At 39.5% G+C, this 16,269-nt stretch overlaps 1 protein-coding gene across 1 annotated transcript in view; it reads right to left on the bottom strand.

The window, feature by feature from the left end:
- The window catches only part of LOC116523639 (adenylyl cyclase-associated protein 2-like), a 45,771-nt gene that overhangs the window by 19,766 nt on the left and 9,736 nt on the right, over nucleotides 1-16,269 (bottom strand). Inside the window, exons 3-5 of the mRNA XM_032238765.1 lie at nucleotides 15,373-15,473; nucleotides 7,887-7,964; nucleotides 217-360 (exon numbers count right to left, since the gene is read on the bottom strand). Of these exons, the coding sequence (XP_032094656.1) occupies nucleotides 217-360; nucleotides 7,887-7,964; nucleotides 15,373-15,473 (323 nt within the window). The remainder of the gene's footprint in view (nucleotides 1-216; nucleotides 361-7,886; nucleotides 7,965-15,372; nucleotides 15,474-16,269) is intronic.

Genomic DNA, 16,269 nt, shown 5'->3' with positions numbered 1-16,269 from the left:
GGATTGCTGCCAAGCCTTATCTGTGCTGGATTGCTGCCCAAGCTTGTCTGTGCCGGTTTGCTGCCAAGGACCTGTCTGTCTGTTAATTAAATGCCGTAACTTATCTTTGGCTCGGAGTGTGTGTTGGTGTGGGACAAGGGAGGTCAGAACAGATAACGGTGAAAAAACTAGTTTTTTGTTTTTTTTAAATGTCCACTTCTAAAATTCAGGACTTACAATTGTTATCCATCCAAGAGCTGGAATACTTTCGCTGACAGCAGACAGATGATTAAACATATTGCTTCCACGATTTCTCTCTCTGAACGTCTGAATTTGCTGAATCTTTTCCGATATTGGTTTTAGAAGAATGGCAACTTCATTCTGCAGTATAAACAAAATGAAAAAATCAGTAGCAGGAACAGAAATGTTTCTTTTTGTATGTGTATGTGCATGCATGTGGTGCGCGCACACACGCATACACAAACCAATTTTATTGTCATTATTGAAACTGAGATCTTCTCAACTTTTGTTCAGTGTGTTAAAGCTACCCAGCTCTAAATACGCTACTGCTATCAGAGAAGTCATGTGTCTAATGCGATGATGATATGCTGTTTTTTGAAATATTTGGGGTTATACCGAGTGATGAAATGTAGATAGACTCTAAACTAAAAAATCAACTTCCTGGGCCTTTTAAGGTTCTTACATGATGAATTTGTCTTGTGAGGTAAAATGTCTTTCAGTTGTTATATATCTAGGAGCCAGTGGTGGGTTTCAAAAATTGTTCAAACCTACTCTGTGGGTGTGGCCTCCTTTGTGGGAGTGGCTTGCCGCCCATGTGACCGGATGGGAGTGGCTTGCCGCCCATGTGACCGGATATGAAGATGCCGACGACACTTGTCAGAACCACCTTAAATTACCTCACACACAGCACTGGCATGCAGAAGAATAGGATGTACACTTGTTTTTTAAAAGGCATCTTTGGTTTGCGTTAAAACAACTTCAACACACGCAATGTTCTGATTGCACTACAAACGCAATAGTCATCCTTACCTTTCACAGAGGCACTGAGTTTTATAAATATGAGCATGATAGTGTAGAATAATCATATCCAAGGACCAGTGGTGGGTTTCAAAAAATTTTGGAACCTCTTCTGTAGGTGTGGCCTGCTTTCCGGGTCCACTGGTGGAACCTCTTCTAACCGGTTCAGTAGATTTGACGAGTGGTGGGTTCGACCCGGACACCTACAGAAGAGGTTCCAAAATTTTTTGAAACCCACCACTGCTAAAGGGTTAGGGGTGCAAGGATCTTGTAACTTGACAACTTTAAGACTTGCATGCTTCAATGCCAGAGTTCCTGAGCCAACGTGACTGGAGGAGGAATTCTGGGAGTTGAAGTCAACAAGTCTTAAAGCTGTGAGGTTTGAAGACCCCTAGTTTTTTTTTCTAAAGGGTTAGGGGTGCAAGGCTCTTGTAACTTGACAGCTTTAAGACTTGCATGCTTCAATGCCAGAGTTTCTGAATAGCTACTTGGACCGACCTATGTACTAATTCATAATTTCATATCCGATCACATGGGCGGCAAGCCACTCCCATCCAGTCACATGAGTGGCAAGCCACTCCCACAAAGGAGGCCACACCCAGAGTAGGTTCGAACAATTTTTGAAACCCACCACTGACTTCCCTCCACTTTGTCTCATATTTTATGTACAGAGAAACCATTTTGTCAATCTTTTTAAGCTGTTTTTTCTAACGTGCACCGTTCTCATGGCAGCTAAAGAGGTGAAACGCATCGCAGCACTGTGAAATTTCATTAGCATTCTTCAATTTTTGTGCAGAGTAGATTCACTCAGGTTTAAAAAGCTTATCCTAGGGCGAGGATTCTCCACCAGCTTCAGCACAAATTAATAGTTTCCCCTTTGTTTCTAGTGCTGGAGAGGTCCCTTTGGGTAAGGAAGTTTGATAAGATATTTAATAGCTGTTTTAATCCCATAGTACAATTGGTAGGAAGAGCCGTGGTGGCGCAATGGTTGAAATGCAATAGTGCAGGCTAATTCCGCGACTGCCAGCAGTTTGATTCTTACCGGCTCAAGGTTCACTCAGCTTTCCATCCTTTTGAGGTTGGCAAAATGAGGACCCAGATTGTGGGGGGGGCAATATGCTGATTCTGTAAACCGCTTAAGAAAGTTGTACAGCACTGTGAAGCGGTATATAAATCTAAGTCAGTGGTGGGATTCAAATAATTTAACAACCGGTTCTCTGCCCTAATGACCAGCTGGGTAGGCGTGGACCAGTGGTCATGTGACCGTGTGGGCGTAGCCAACTCAAAGTCACTCAGGTCGATGGATGCTTCGCCTTAGTTGTTACAATGGTAATAAGGGTTAACCAGAGAGGCAGTTTCTGTAAGCAGGGCAATAAAGATTAGGCCAGAAACAACACCAGAATGTTCCCTTCCTGCCTTCCTTACAGGATTAGCCCTGCAAAAATGGAAAAAACCAAAAGGAGATTTCTTCCAACAACCGGTTCTCTGAAAGTTAACAACCGGTTCTCCCGAATGGGTGCGAACTGGCTGAATCCCACCACTGGTCAAAGTGCTATTGCTATGGAATTGAACATGCACCACTAGAACAACAGCACAACCTAATTATAAATGCATAAGGGAGGATAGAAAGGGGTTTCGCTAGGAAAATACAAGCAGTTTTGGTGGGAAGAAGTCTTGATATGTTTCTAGATCGTTGGTGCAAATGAACTTTTTTATTTTGTGCCTTCAAGTCAGTTTTGACTGCCTGGATTAGTCCCTGAAGTTATTTTCTTGACTAGATTTCAGAATCTTTCCTCAGTTTGCCATTGGTTCTGTCATGAGGTTGAGAGACAGTGACTGGCTCAAGATCAGCTGGTTTTGTGCCTAAGATGGGAGTAGAACTCATTGTCTCCTGGTTTCTAGCCTGATGCCTTAAACAGTACATCACATTGGTTCTTAATAACAAATGGAATATACTGGCATAAATCACATAATAGCACTGTTTTCTCTGCATAAAGTGATTTCTTGAATGGAAATGATCAATTGCATAACAGAGAATCACATAAACAGAAACCACATACAGTGAGGGAAACTGTATTTTAGTGGGAATTCTTTATACATAATAATAACTTTAGTTTTATTTTATTCCAGTTCCAAAATGTTTTAAAAATAACTTCCCACTTCTTGTTTACTTAAACGATCATTTACAGTTGTTTTTAACCTATTGCTTGGAGCATTCGAAACAAATTCCAAATAAGTAGAAAAGTTTAAATCGCAGCTTTCCGAAGAGTAATTTTGCAGGCAGTAGCTACTCGCCAGCTAGTACAACGTAAACTGTAGTATCAGATGATGGTTTTCTCATGTGACCATTTCCACTTCACATACAAATATAGAACATAACCATAAAAAGGAACAAAGCATTCACTCTGCTAAGTAATTTATTGTAGTTGTTACAGGATTGACATGCCAGCTGGAATTATCTTCTTGGCTCTTGCTATTTTTGCAGATGCAGGGAAATGACAGGCGCTTTAAGATGGAATAAAATGTAAGCCTTGCTAGCAGAAACATATCTCAGAAAAATCACAATCAACAAACATTTCTTTGTGACTTTTGGGCATGGGATACTACATTTGAACTAAAGAATTCTAAATGCTTCAGAATGCTAATGGTTTTGTTTTCTGTTATTACTTTAGGATAAATTGTGCAATAACCCCCCACCACACACACACACACACACACACTGTTTCTGAATATTTGCAAAGCCGTGAAGACATGATCACCAATCTACCAGTTTAAAAACTGTCTGCAAAGCTCAATGACACAACTGCTTGCATTTTTAAAGGTTGCTGTCATCTTAACATGCTTTTCTATTCCCTGGGAATTCTGATGAAAATTAATGCTTCTCCTACCTGTCTGGGTTTTGTTTAAGTTTGTTACTTTAGCTTAAAGTATAAACAAAAAACAGATGATGTCACATTAACGAAGCATTTTCTCTTTTGTTCCTATCGAGTTTTCTTCATGCTGTAATGCACTATTTGGAAACCTACAACACATATTTATTGCTTTCAACAAGACGAAACTATTATATCACTTGTAGTAGAAAATGCTACTGAAACAGACGAACCTTGTTACAGAATATTTATTTTGCATGACAGCTGTGCTTTACATACACACATACAGCTGTGTTAATTTTACACTTCAATATATTTCATCTTATCATGACAGCAAAAAAAAAGTTTTTCTTTTACTTAGAGGACTCACCACATCCTATATATTAATCAACATTGCTAGAGGTTCTAAATTACTAATAGCTAACTTGGGGGCTACCAGGAATTGTGGGGGTGTGTGCGTGCAAAATTCTGGAGAATACCAAATTGTTTGAATGTGCCATCTCTTTTCCAGATTTTAATCTGTGTTGGATGATCCTAAACATTATTTTAATAGCAATAGCAATAGCAATAGCAGTAGACTTATATACCGCTTCATAGGCCTTTCAGGCCTCTCTAAGCGGTTTACAGAGAGTCAGCATATTGCCCCCAACAATCTGGGTCCTCATTTTACCCACCTCGGAAGGATGGAAGGCTGAGTCAACCCTGAGCCGGTGAGATTTGAACCGCTGACCTGCTGATTTAGCAGTAGCCTGCAGTGCTGCATTTAACCACTGCGCCACCTTGGCTCTTGACAGCATTTTGCCAGCATGTGAAATTAAGAATATTGTATTATAGCTTGGAAGTTCATACATGTTGTTAAGTCTCTGGCTTATGACCATTTTTCATATTTATAACCACTGCAGCATCGCCTTGGTGATCTGATCAAAATTTGGGTGCTTGGCAATTGACGCATATTTATGACATTTGCAGTGTCCAGGGGTCATGTGATCACCTTTTGTGACCTTCTCATAAGCAAAGTCAATGGAAAGCCAGATTAATTTAACAACCATGTTACTAACTTAACAATTGCAATGATTCACATAACAGCTGTGGCTAGAAAGGTCATAAAATGGGAAAATCTCACTTAACAAATGTCTCACTTAACTACAGACATTTTGGGCCAATTGTGGTCGTAAGTCGTGGACGACCTTTACTGAAAATTTAATTAAAATTAGCCTCAATTTACTTTCATTAAATCTGTCAATGTCTTAGAAAAGATTAGTGGGTTTTTAGGAGAGAAGGACAATCTTTGAAGAGTTTCATAGATGCTGTCAGGCCTGCAATTATATTCTTGTTCGGATTTTTGGCCTGCCACCCTTTCTCTTATTTCATTATGCTGTTTCATTAGTAAACCGATAGTTGATGGGAGGGGGAAATAGACAGGAGTAGGATTGTGCAATGTATTGTTGTCATCCTTTACTAGAAGCCAAGGTCATCTTTTGTCTCCGCACTTTTACACCTGACCGGAAGCAGCTTGGTGGAGATGCCAGTGTAGAAGAAGAAGATTGGACCATGTGATGGATTGTGGGTGTGGGGACAAGATCATGAACTTTTAACTGGGTGGAATTCTGATGTAATTTCCAGAATTGGGAATCCACAGCAATGTGCTAAGATGTCTGCTTTATTAAATTGGAACTTTAAGGATCGTTTTGCCTTGGACTCTGATTTAATTCTACATGATACTTGGAACGCTGTCAGGTGCTCTGTTTTTTTTCCCCTTTTGGACTTTTATTGCTTCCATTGCTGTACTTGGATTATTATTTCCGTAGCACAATAGTAATTATTTTAAAGAACTGACTTTTTCTCCTCCCTTTTCCCTACTTGAATGAAAAGGAATTAAATTGTAATAAAGGTGGGTAAATTATTTAAGTCCCATATTGGAATCAATCCGCTACCTTGCGTTTTGTAAGAAAAAAAGTTACACTCACTTTGTACATAGCATGGTTTTCTCCAACATCAGATTAGATGCCATATACTGTATATACTCAAGTATAAGCCTAGTTTTTCAGCCCACTTTTTGGGCTGAAAAAAGCCGCCTCGGCTTATACTCGAGTCAGTGAAAAATTTGCCCGAAATGGAGGAGAAAAAGGGGCGGGGCCATGCCGCTGGGTGACACTCGTGAATGGCCCGGTGCCCCTGTGAGTTTCCTCTCCCTCTGTGTCAGTTTGCCGCGCAGCGCACACCGCACCATCCCCCCTCCTCACGTTCTAATGTAATGCAGGGCTGTCTTACGATTCCCCTTCCTCCCCCTCCTGCCGCTCTGCAACGATGTCCCACCTCCTCCTTGTTATGGCAAGCAGCCACATAGCGATGTCCCACCTCCTCTGGTACAGTGATCCAATGATAGGAATCACTGTGCTGTGTGTCATAGGAGGCGGGACATCGCTCCCGCGGCTGCATGGGACATCATCATCACAGCGGGACATCAGCATCATGAGGTGAGTGAAGTATTTCATTGAATACACCGCTAGTTTACTGTTTTTCTTTGAAATAAATATTCAAAAACATTATTGGTATCTATTTTTATTTTTGAAATTTACCGGTAGCTGCTGCATTTCCCAACCTAGGCTTATACTCGAGTCAATAACTTTTCCAGTTTTTTGTGGTAAAATTAGGTGCCTCGGCTTATATTCGGGTCGGCCTATACTCGAGTATATACGGTATCTCAGTATAAGGAATGCTAAATTTGTTTAAATAATTTAAGACAGTCCCGATTATAATTAACTTGTGACATCATACTAAATCATGGTTTGTTTTAGTCAAAGCAGATGTCAGTCATATCTCATTCGGCCATTTTATGAAAATATGCTTTGCTAATCATAATTTGTTAAATATGATATAACTGGATGTTACATATTTATTTATATCCTGCTTTTATTATTTTAATAAATAACCCAAAGCAGTGAACACCCACACACTCCTTCCTTCTATTCTCTCCACAACACCCCTGTGAAGTATTTTGCTGTGAGAGTGATTAGCCCAAAATCATCCAGCTGGCTTTCATGCCTAAAATGGGACTAGAACTCAGTCTCCTGGTTTCTAGGCTGGTGCCTTAACCACTAGATCGAACTAAAAACCAAACCAAACCATAATAATTATGGTTTGCAAATCTCAATAAGGTTTGCACAATATGCAGTCAACCCCCCCCCCAAAAAAAATTACATAGCAATTATCTTGCAAAGTATGGATCAGTAATTGTATGTGTGTGGCAGGGGTGGGTTTCTCGCCCCGTTCCAACCGGTTTGGTTGGAACGGGGCCGCCGGCGTCCTCGTGCACGCGTGCGGTGCACGCATGCGTACTAGCGTCTGTGTGATGCTCCAGCTGCTCCTGGAGGATCGCGCAGGCGCTGTATGCGTCCTGTGCATGCGTGGAAGCGCAGAACTCGTCAAAACCGGGTAAGGAGCGCGGGCGGGCGGGTGCGCCCTTCGCCGTTCCCGGAAGTTACTTACTTCCGGATTCGCCAACCAACCGGTTCGCAGGGACCGCCGCGAACCGGTTGAAACCCACCCCTGGTGTGTGGGGTGTGTGTGTGTGTGTGAATTTTTATATGCAATTAAGTTGTCGTTTAATAAAGGTTTCTTGCCTCGCAACTTTATCAGAACTATTACTTAGAGAATCAAAAGAAATTTTGAGATATTTCCAGATATTTAACCAAGATTGGGAAAGTCTTAACAGTAACTTTATTTATGGGACTCCTATATCCTCCTACAGAAATTCATCTGCCATTCTCCATGCTATGATCTTTTGTTCTGCGCATACATCCAACTAAAGCACTGGGCTCCAGGAGCTAATCATTTTTATTTTTTAAATAAGGACAGGAACCCAGATTTAAAAATAAATAAATAAAATGAAGCTAAAGAGCCTGGTTTTGTTTTGCTTTACAACATGCCAACTCCCCCCATTTTTAAAAACCAACCAACAAAACTTTGAACATTTCAGGTGACCACAATATTTCTTACCTGCTGCGGTTCTTGATAACGTGAGGTCAACCAAAGAAATGCCCTTTGAGCTTGGAAAGCAGCATGAACCATTTCAGCCTGTGAAAAAGGAATAAGCGAGGGAATAAGCTATGAACTGAAAGAATTAAAAACAAACACTTTTAAGAGGACTTTCTCTACCTGAGACTGTTACAATCCCTTAGATTAAGCTATCCAAATCTCTTTGCTCCACAAATCCTATTTATCCAAACCCATGTACTCTAACCAAGCTATAGTGTAGTTTCTAAAATCTGCTAGCAGAGCAGCACACTTCGTAATATAGAAGTAAAGGTAACATTTGACCTTCCATCCATTCATCAAGTTCATCCATTTTCTATACATTCCTGGCGGAAACCATTTCTGCTTTCATCCATTTTCTTTTCACCAGTGATCTCCCTTCCTTGTGCTGCAATTTGTGAGTAAGATTAATACAGGTAGTCCTCAATGTACAACCACAATTCAGCCCAAAATTTATGTTGTTAAGTGAGACATTTGTTAAGTGAGTTTTGCCCCATTTTATGACCTTTCTTGCCACAATTGTTAAGTGAATCACTGCAATTGATAAGTTAATAAACTGTGAATCTGGCTTCCCCATTGACTTTCCTTGGCAGAATGTCGCCAAATGACTTTGGGACACAGCAATGAACATAAATAGGAACCCGTTGCCAATCATCTGAATTTTTTTCACATGAATCTGGGGATGCTGCAATGGTCGTAAATGTGAAAAACGGTCATAAGTCACATTTTTCAGTTGCTCTTGTAACTTTGAACAGTCACTAAACTCTTGCAAGTTGAGGGCTAGTTGTATATATGAGCACAATTTTTATTGTTTTATTTGCAATCAGAGGTGGGTTCCTACCAGTTCGCACCTATTCGGTAGAATTGGTTCGTCAAATCTACCGAACCGGTTAGAAGAGGTTCCACCAGTGGACCCGGAAAGCAGGCCACACCTACAGAAGAGGTTCCAAAATTTTTTTAAACCCACCACTGGTCCTTGGATATGATTATTCTACGCTATCATGCTCATATTTATAAAACTCAGTGCCTCTGTGAAAGGTAAGGATGACTACTGCGTTTGTGGTGCAATCAGAACATTGTGTGTGTTGAAGTTGTTTTAATGCAAACCAAAGATGCCTTTTAAAAAAGAAGTTGACATCATATTCTTATGCATGCCAGTGCTGTGTGTGAGGTAATTTAAGGTGGTTCTGACAAGTGTCGTCGGCATCTTCATACCCGGTCACATGGATGGCAAGCCACTCCCATCCGGTCACATGGGCGGCAAGCCACTCCCACAAAGGAGGCCACACCCACAGAGTAGGTTCGAACAATTTTTGAAACCCACCACTGTTTGCAATGATGTAAATATATATAGCTTACAGAAAAAAAGAGACATCACTAGGTAAAACCAACAGATGTTTTTCTTTTTTTCAATCTCATTTAAGAGAGTCAATAACATTTAAGTTTAAAATGTTGTCAATTTTTAATTTGAGAGAAAGCAAGAAAAGGGAAAAGTATCATGTTTATAATTTCATAAATTATAAATTGTATATCAAGGATTAGAGAAATGTATTTTCTGTCTCACAATATTAGATCTTAGATTCTTCCAACAAATTATGTACAGGGCAACCAAAGGAAACTATTTTGCACATCCTGTGTAATTTATTTGTAATTTGTTTTCCTCTATTATCTTTTTGTATGCCATCATCACTTCAACCTTCATATCATTCAGTATCAATTCAAACTGTTGACTAGCACATTCAAAGGGAGCCATAGAAAAACTTCATTCCAAAATAAACATGAACAATTGTATCACAATGGCACTGTGAAAAAAAAGCTCGAAGTGTAAATCGTTTCAATGGACCTCTGTATAAATGGCTCTGCAGTGGCTTTAGAAAAACACCAGGCAAATCTATGTCAGGGGAGACTGAACCAGCATATATCCTGATTCCCTGAATGAAGGGTAATCAACTGAAACTAAACCCAGACAAGACAGAATTGTTCTTGATTAGAACGATAGTATACTGAGCGTGCCCATTCATCCAACTCTAGACTGACTTGCATTTCTCTAAAAAGGGTCAGAGGGATGGGATAAAGCAAAACAAAACAGAACCAAGATATGTTGTTGCCCGAGAGGAAAGGCAATATGATGCCCACCCATGTGTACACCTGCTCAGCTTCCTGGTTTTCTGAGCTGAACAGAATGGCTGAATTTTTCATTACTCAACAGTGGCGGGACAGCCGTCTCCATTAGCAATAGCAATAGCAGTTAGACTTATATACCGCTTCATAGGGCTTTCAGCCCTCTCTACGCGGTTTACAGAATCAGCATATCGCCCCCACAGTCTGGGTCCTCATTTCACCCACCTCAGAAGGATGGAAGGCTGAGTCAACCTTGAGCCGGTGAGATTAGAACCGCTGAACTGCAGATAACAGTCAGCTGAAGTGGCCTGAAGTACTGCATGCTAACCACTGCGCCACCTCGGCTCTATTGCAGCTCCATGGCTTGGGGGTACGAGATGATGGCTAGCTTCATAGATGACTTCTTCGTATACCATGCTAAACCCTAACCCAGTTTGTTGGTTTGGGCTCTGCCTATTCTACCTAACCTTTGTTAAACAACCCATGATAACATAAGGTATGAGTCCTGTGCCAGCAGCACATAGAGCCCTGCGGCTCGCTCCTTTTCAGAAGCTATGGCTTCTCGTTGTCTCTAATACTAAGGTCAGATCTATTATACAAGTAGTCCTCAATTTACATCCACAACTGAGTCCAAAATTTATGTTAAGTGAGTTTTGCCCTATTTTACAATTTTTTTTGCCGCATTTTTTAAGTGAACTATTTATTTATTTATTTGATTTGTCAATCGTTTACAAGGTAATAGGTATAACTGTAATACCGAGGAGCCGAGGTGGCGCAGTGGGTAAATGCAGCACTGCAGGCTACTTCAGCTGACTGCAGTTTTGCAGTTCGTCTGTTCAAATCTCACCGGCTCAGGGTTGACTCAGCCTTCCATCCTTCCGAGGTGGGTAAAATGAGGACCCGGATTGTTGTTGGGGGCGATATGCTGACTCTGTAAACTGCTTAGAGAGGGCTGAAAGTCCTATGAAGCGGTATATAAGTCTAACTGCTATTCCTATTGCTATAAAAATAAACATGAGTATGAATGAAATGGGTACAAATAAATGGGTACAGTAGAACAGGAATGGTAGGCGCGATGATGCGTCTACCATACTTGGGTTACCCAACTTGTTAACCCAAAGGTGTTTTTTTCAAGAGGCAACTGGACTTTCCGGTTTTTCATCAGACGTTTTGCTTCTCATCCAAGAAGCTTCTTCAGACTTGAGAGATGAAGAAGCTTCTTGGATGAGAAGCAAAACGTCTTCAAAGAAAAAAACAAGTAAGTCCAGTTGCCTCCTGAAAAAGCACCCATGACTTAGATGATGGAGTATCTTCATACACAACTAACTTGTTAAGTTAGTCGCACAGTTGTTAAATGAATCTGGCTTCTCCTTTGACTTTGGTTGTCAGAGTTTTAGAGAGTTTAGAGTTTTATTTGGCATTTATAGGCCGCCCTTTTCCCTGAGGGGACTCAGGGCGGCTTACAACTCGTGGGAGGTAGTGCAAGAGAAACATAAAGTGTGAATAAAATAAAATAAAACAGTAAAACACAACATTCATTCAGCATTCGGACGGGGCGGATTAGGATCTTATCCCCAGGCCTGACGGGATAGCCAGATCTTGAGGGCTGTGCGGAAGGTCTGGACGGTGGTGAGGGTACGAATCTCCACGGGGAGATAGTTCCAAAGGGATGATTAGAAGGTCGCGAAAGAGGATCACATGGCCCCCGCGACACTGCATAACTATCAATCAGTTGTCAAGCATCCAAATGTAAATCACGTGACCATGAGGATGCTGCAACAGTCATAGGTGTGAAAAATCGTCATAAGTCACTTTTTTCAGTGCCATTGTAACTTTGAACTATCACTAAATGAACTATTGTGAAGTTGAAGACCACCTGTACTACAATAGCCAACCTTGTATTTGTTTTAACACATGAGAACGTCCAACTGAGAAATTGTCACTTGTTTCACTCACACCTATTATTGCAAACGTTCCCTTGACAACTGTGGCTATCATTCCTCCTTTAGCCAAACTTGATACCGGTGCTCGTTACCCACACATCTATCAAATCACCAGTTCAAGAAGTGGTTCAGAATGAAGCCCTGACCTTTTGGAAGCTATATATTGAGCTAATGGCTACAGGTTATTCACCTAAGCCAGGTGTAATGAGTTATGCTTTAAGCTTTGTAGCACTTATTACAAATCTAACTCCCAAAATCATTAATTGAATTGTGATATTTCAGAACACCTACCTACTAATCAAGTAATTGAGAATGATATTTTTGCTATCCCCAAATATAATTAAAAAAGAGTCATCCATTCTGGGTTTTTTTCTTTTCAAATACTGTATATAAGGTGAGGTACAAGCTTATGGGGACCTTGGCTGCTTTTTGCGGTTGTACCACAAAACCGCGGACAAAATCGCGGTGGACGAAAGCGCGTATGTGACGTCATCACAGTGCGACGAAAAAGATCGAAAAATGTAAAAATAAAGCGAAAACCTTACCCTAACCCCCCAAAACCTAACCCTAAACCTAACCCTTAACCTAACCCTAAACCTAACCCTAAACCTAACCCTTAACCTAACGAAAAACCTAACGCTAACCCTTAACCTAACGCTAAACGTAACGCTAACGCTCTAAACCTAACCCTAACCCTAACCCTTAACCTAACCCTAACCCTAACCCTAACCCTAACCCTTACCTTTATGTGAATCGGCTTGCTGTAATTTAATTTTTATTTCAATTTTTCGATCTTTTTCGTCGCGTTGTGATGACGTCACATACGCGATTTCGTCGACCGCACTTTTGTGGAACGCGGTTTTGACGGGTCACGCTTTTTGCATGGTCCATAAAACCTTTTAAGAGGGCTGAATAAGTGGGGGAAAGATCAAAATTCAAATTTATTTATTACAGGTTTGAGGTCGGATTAGAAACAAGATATTGAATAAAAGAAGTATTACATCCTTATGGTTTTGTCTGACAAGGAAATTAAGAAATAAACTTTTGGTGATCCAACAACTGCAATAGATTTTGCATGCATAATGAAAGCTGTACTGTGCTTCAAAAACAGACATGGACAGAACCCCAAGTAACCTTGGTTTTTAAGGGTATCTTGCAAATTTTTAAAAGGTGAGATGGTTGGCACCCATTTCACCTCTTAAAGAAAATCCAAAATTCCTCCATAGCCCAATTTTGAGGGACTAACTTTGTTGAGGGATTTGTGGCTGAAATAAACTTGCTGGTATGTGCTATATGCAACATAGGGTGTCGTTTTTCATAGCCTGTGCCAAGCCAGAACTCAACGTTTCCACAATGGCTGAATTCAACAAGTTAAATAAAAAATTTAAAAAACTATTATTCAAGGATTTATTTATGTATTTTATTTTATTTATAAGGAGGAGGGAACCATTTAAGAATAAAAAAATCCTTTTAAAATATACGTGTGGGTGGGTGGACACCAACCCTGTCAATTCTTTTGGCCCCAAAAAGGTTCCATGTGAATTAGTATGATTTTTGATTCAAAAAAGTTGGTTTTCTTTTCAGTATAGGCTTTAATAAATTAAAGTTATTTTAATTAAAACACTTTTATGTCTTGCTCTCCTATGCTTGAAGTTTTCAATTTAGCTGTTAACATTTACGATTTCTAGACAGAAATTAAAAAAACTACAGATAAATAAACAGCCAAAATATATTGTACCTATTAAATATCAATATCACTTAAATTCCTAATTCAACTGAGAACCCAGTATAAGTAAACGGATCACATTGAGTAAATTAAATTCACAAAGTTGGACATAGATACCACATTAGTGAGACCTTACAAATGTTTAACTTTAAAAGTTCAATTCAATTCACTGGGTTTCTCCCTCATAATTATGCATAAGATTATGTTTAAAAATACTCTAAGCTTATTCCATGAAATAATATAATGTTTCCTCCAGTTAGTGAGGTATCTGACAGTTTTCTGAACAACAGGTGTTTTCTGAAACCTAATACAACTTTCTTTTCAACTCCTGATATGAAAGCAGCAGCAGCTGAACATATAATACATGGGACATGTGGCCTATAAGATATGTAGAAGAAAAGAATTCCTTCTTTGACTTTCTAAGGTAAAGCACAGATGCTGGATCAAGTTAACTGAGAGACACCAGGGTCTCTATTTTACAATGCATCTTTAGTTAATAAACTTCCAGAAAATGTGTTGCAGAGCTAAAGAAAAATAATGATATAAATACACTATGCAGAACAATTCCTAATGTCACTGCACTATTATATGATAGCATGTCTAGTTATGTTACAAAATCAGACTCGATACTAACTGGTATTTTGATAGTAATAATTATTATTGGTAGTATTTTTTGTATAATTGGGGTTGGCATTGATTCAGCTATGCTCTCATTCATGAATATCAAAAAACTTTCCTAAAGGTTTTCAAGTGATCTAGAACTGAGTATTTGGAATAAATATGAGTTTGGTTAAACTGAATTTAAGTCTGAAAATGTATTATATTGTAAATGGTCTTTCCATTTATATTCCTTCAAAAACCTTTATAATTGAATCACTTTTCTCTGGCAAGCTTTTGTTGGATATTTACATTAAGTAAATTATAGTTGTCTATTGGGAAAGGTGGATTTGACTTTCTATACCTTTAACTCGGTTTTTGGCTAAAATATGGAAGTTCTGAATTGAACTCCTGTTTGGATTTGGTTTGACCGCTATTACTTCACCCCTTGAAATTTCAGCAAGTACTGGGCTTTCTAGAAGACCCACTTTTTTGTGAAAATTAAACCTTCATAATTAAAATAAATACCAGGGGTGGGTTCCTGCCAGTTCTAACCTCTTCTATAGAAGAGGTTCCACAAATCTACAGTGCCGTTTAGAACCGGTTCCAGCTCCCTCCCCCCGCCTGTCCACACATCATCAAGATGAAGAGTGAGAAGAGGAATTCTGGGAGTTGAAGTCCACAAGTCTTAAAGCTGTCAAGTTTGAACACCCCTGAGGTTTTTTTTCTAAAGGGTTAGGGGTGCAAGGGTCTTGTAACTTGACAGCTTTAAGACTTGTGTGCTTCAAATGCCAGAGTTTTTGAGCCAACATTTTGGTTGCTAAGCAAGAGTGTTGTTAAGTGAGTTTCACCACATTTTATAAGTTGGCCACACCCACCCAGTTACATGGCTGGCAAGCCACTCCCACCCAGTCACATGGCTGGCAAGCCACTCCTACCCAGTCACATGGCTGGCAAGCCACTCCCACCCAGCCACATGGCCGGCAAGCCACTCCCACAAAGCAGGCACACCTACAGAAGGGGTTCTAAAAAAATTTGAAACCCACCACTAATAAATACTTACATGAGTCTTTATATCACCATCAAGGATCCTGCTATTCTTTATAAACTCAGCTACGCTCTCATTCATGAGTCGGTCGAAAGCTTCAACATATGGTGCTAGCTCTGCGGGGAAAAATGCTGAACTGAAAGAACTGGCCAAAATTTTACATTCACGGTCTTTATTTCACATTCAAACATGAAAATCTCATACAACTGAAAAAGCAGTTTGTAAACGCAATTGTTGCAGAAGCAAACATAGCAGAGCTATAAAATGTCCAGATTATTCTTACATGGATTTTTGGCCATCTTTTTTTCATACAGAGTAACACTACTTGCCACATAGCATGCAAAAGCTGTGATTATGAAATTTTGTAAAATAGATTTAAGATGAGCTGCTTCCAATCTTTATATTCTAATACAAGGTTCCTTTTCTGGAACCCGTATATTTAAACCCTATCTACTTTTTAAGTAATAAAGTAATTAAAGCAAGTAATAAAATATGTTCAGTTTAGTTGATTAACATACATCTAGTTCCAAAGATTCCCCTGTCAATAATATCTACCGGTAGCTACAAATCTGACTGAAAAGGAGAATAGAAATAGTTTGCATTTAAAACCAAATTTTCTTCCTAGGTAAAACAGAAGAGTTCTTTGAAAACTACTCTCTTGTACTATAATTCAACATATTTCAACATATCTATGTACTGAAAACACTTGATAAAGTAAATGTATAAAATGTTAAGGGAGAAGTATCCATGTTCTAATAATCACCATGTCTAGAGGTAGAATCCAAGTAAATTGTTCTAGAAGCCCTTCTGCCTTTGGAATGGAAAGGAGCGACTCCAGTTCTACCTTCAACCTACTGTACATGCTACAAATATAGAGTTTTTTTTTTAAGAAATGCAGACAATTAGTAAGTG

The sequence above is a fragment of the Thamnophis elegans genome, unplaced genomic scaffold (assembly GCF_009769535.1).
Source record: "Thamnophis elegans isolate rThaEle1 unplaced genomic scaffold, rThaEle1.pri scaffold_76_arrow_ctg1, whole genome shotgun sequence".
NCBI lineage: Eukaryota > Metazoa > Chordata > Lepidosauria > Squamata > Colubridae > Thamnophis > Thamnophis elegans.
This window is presented reverse-complemented; position numbering and strand designations above follow the sequence as displayed.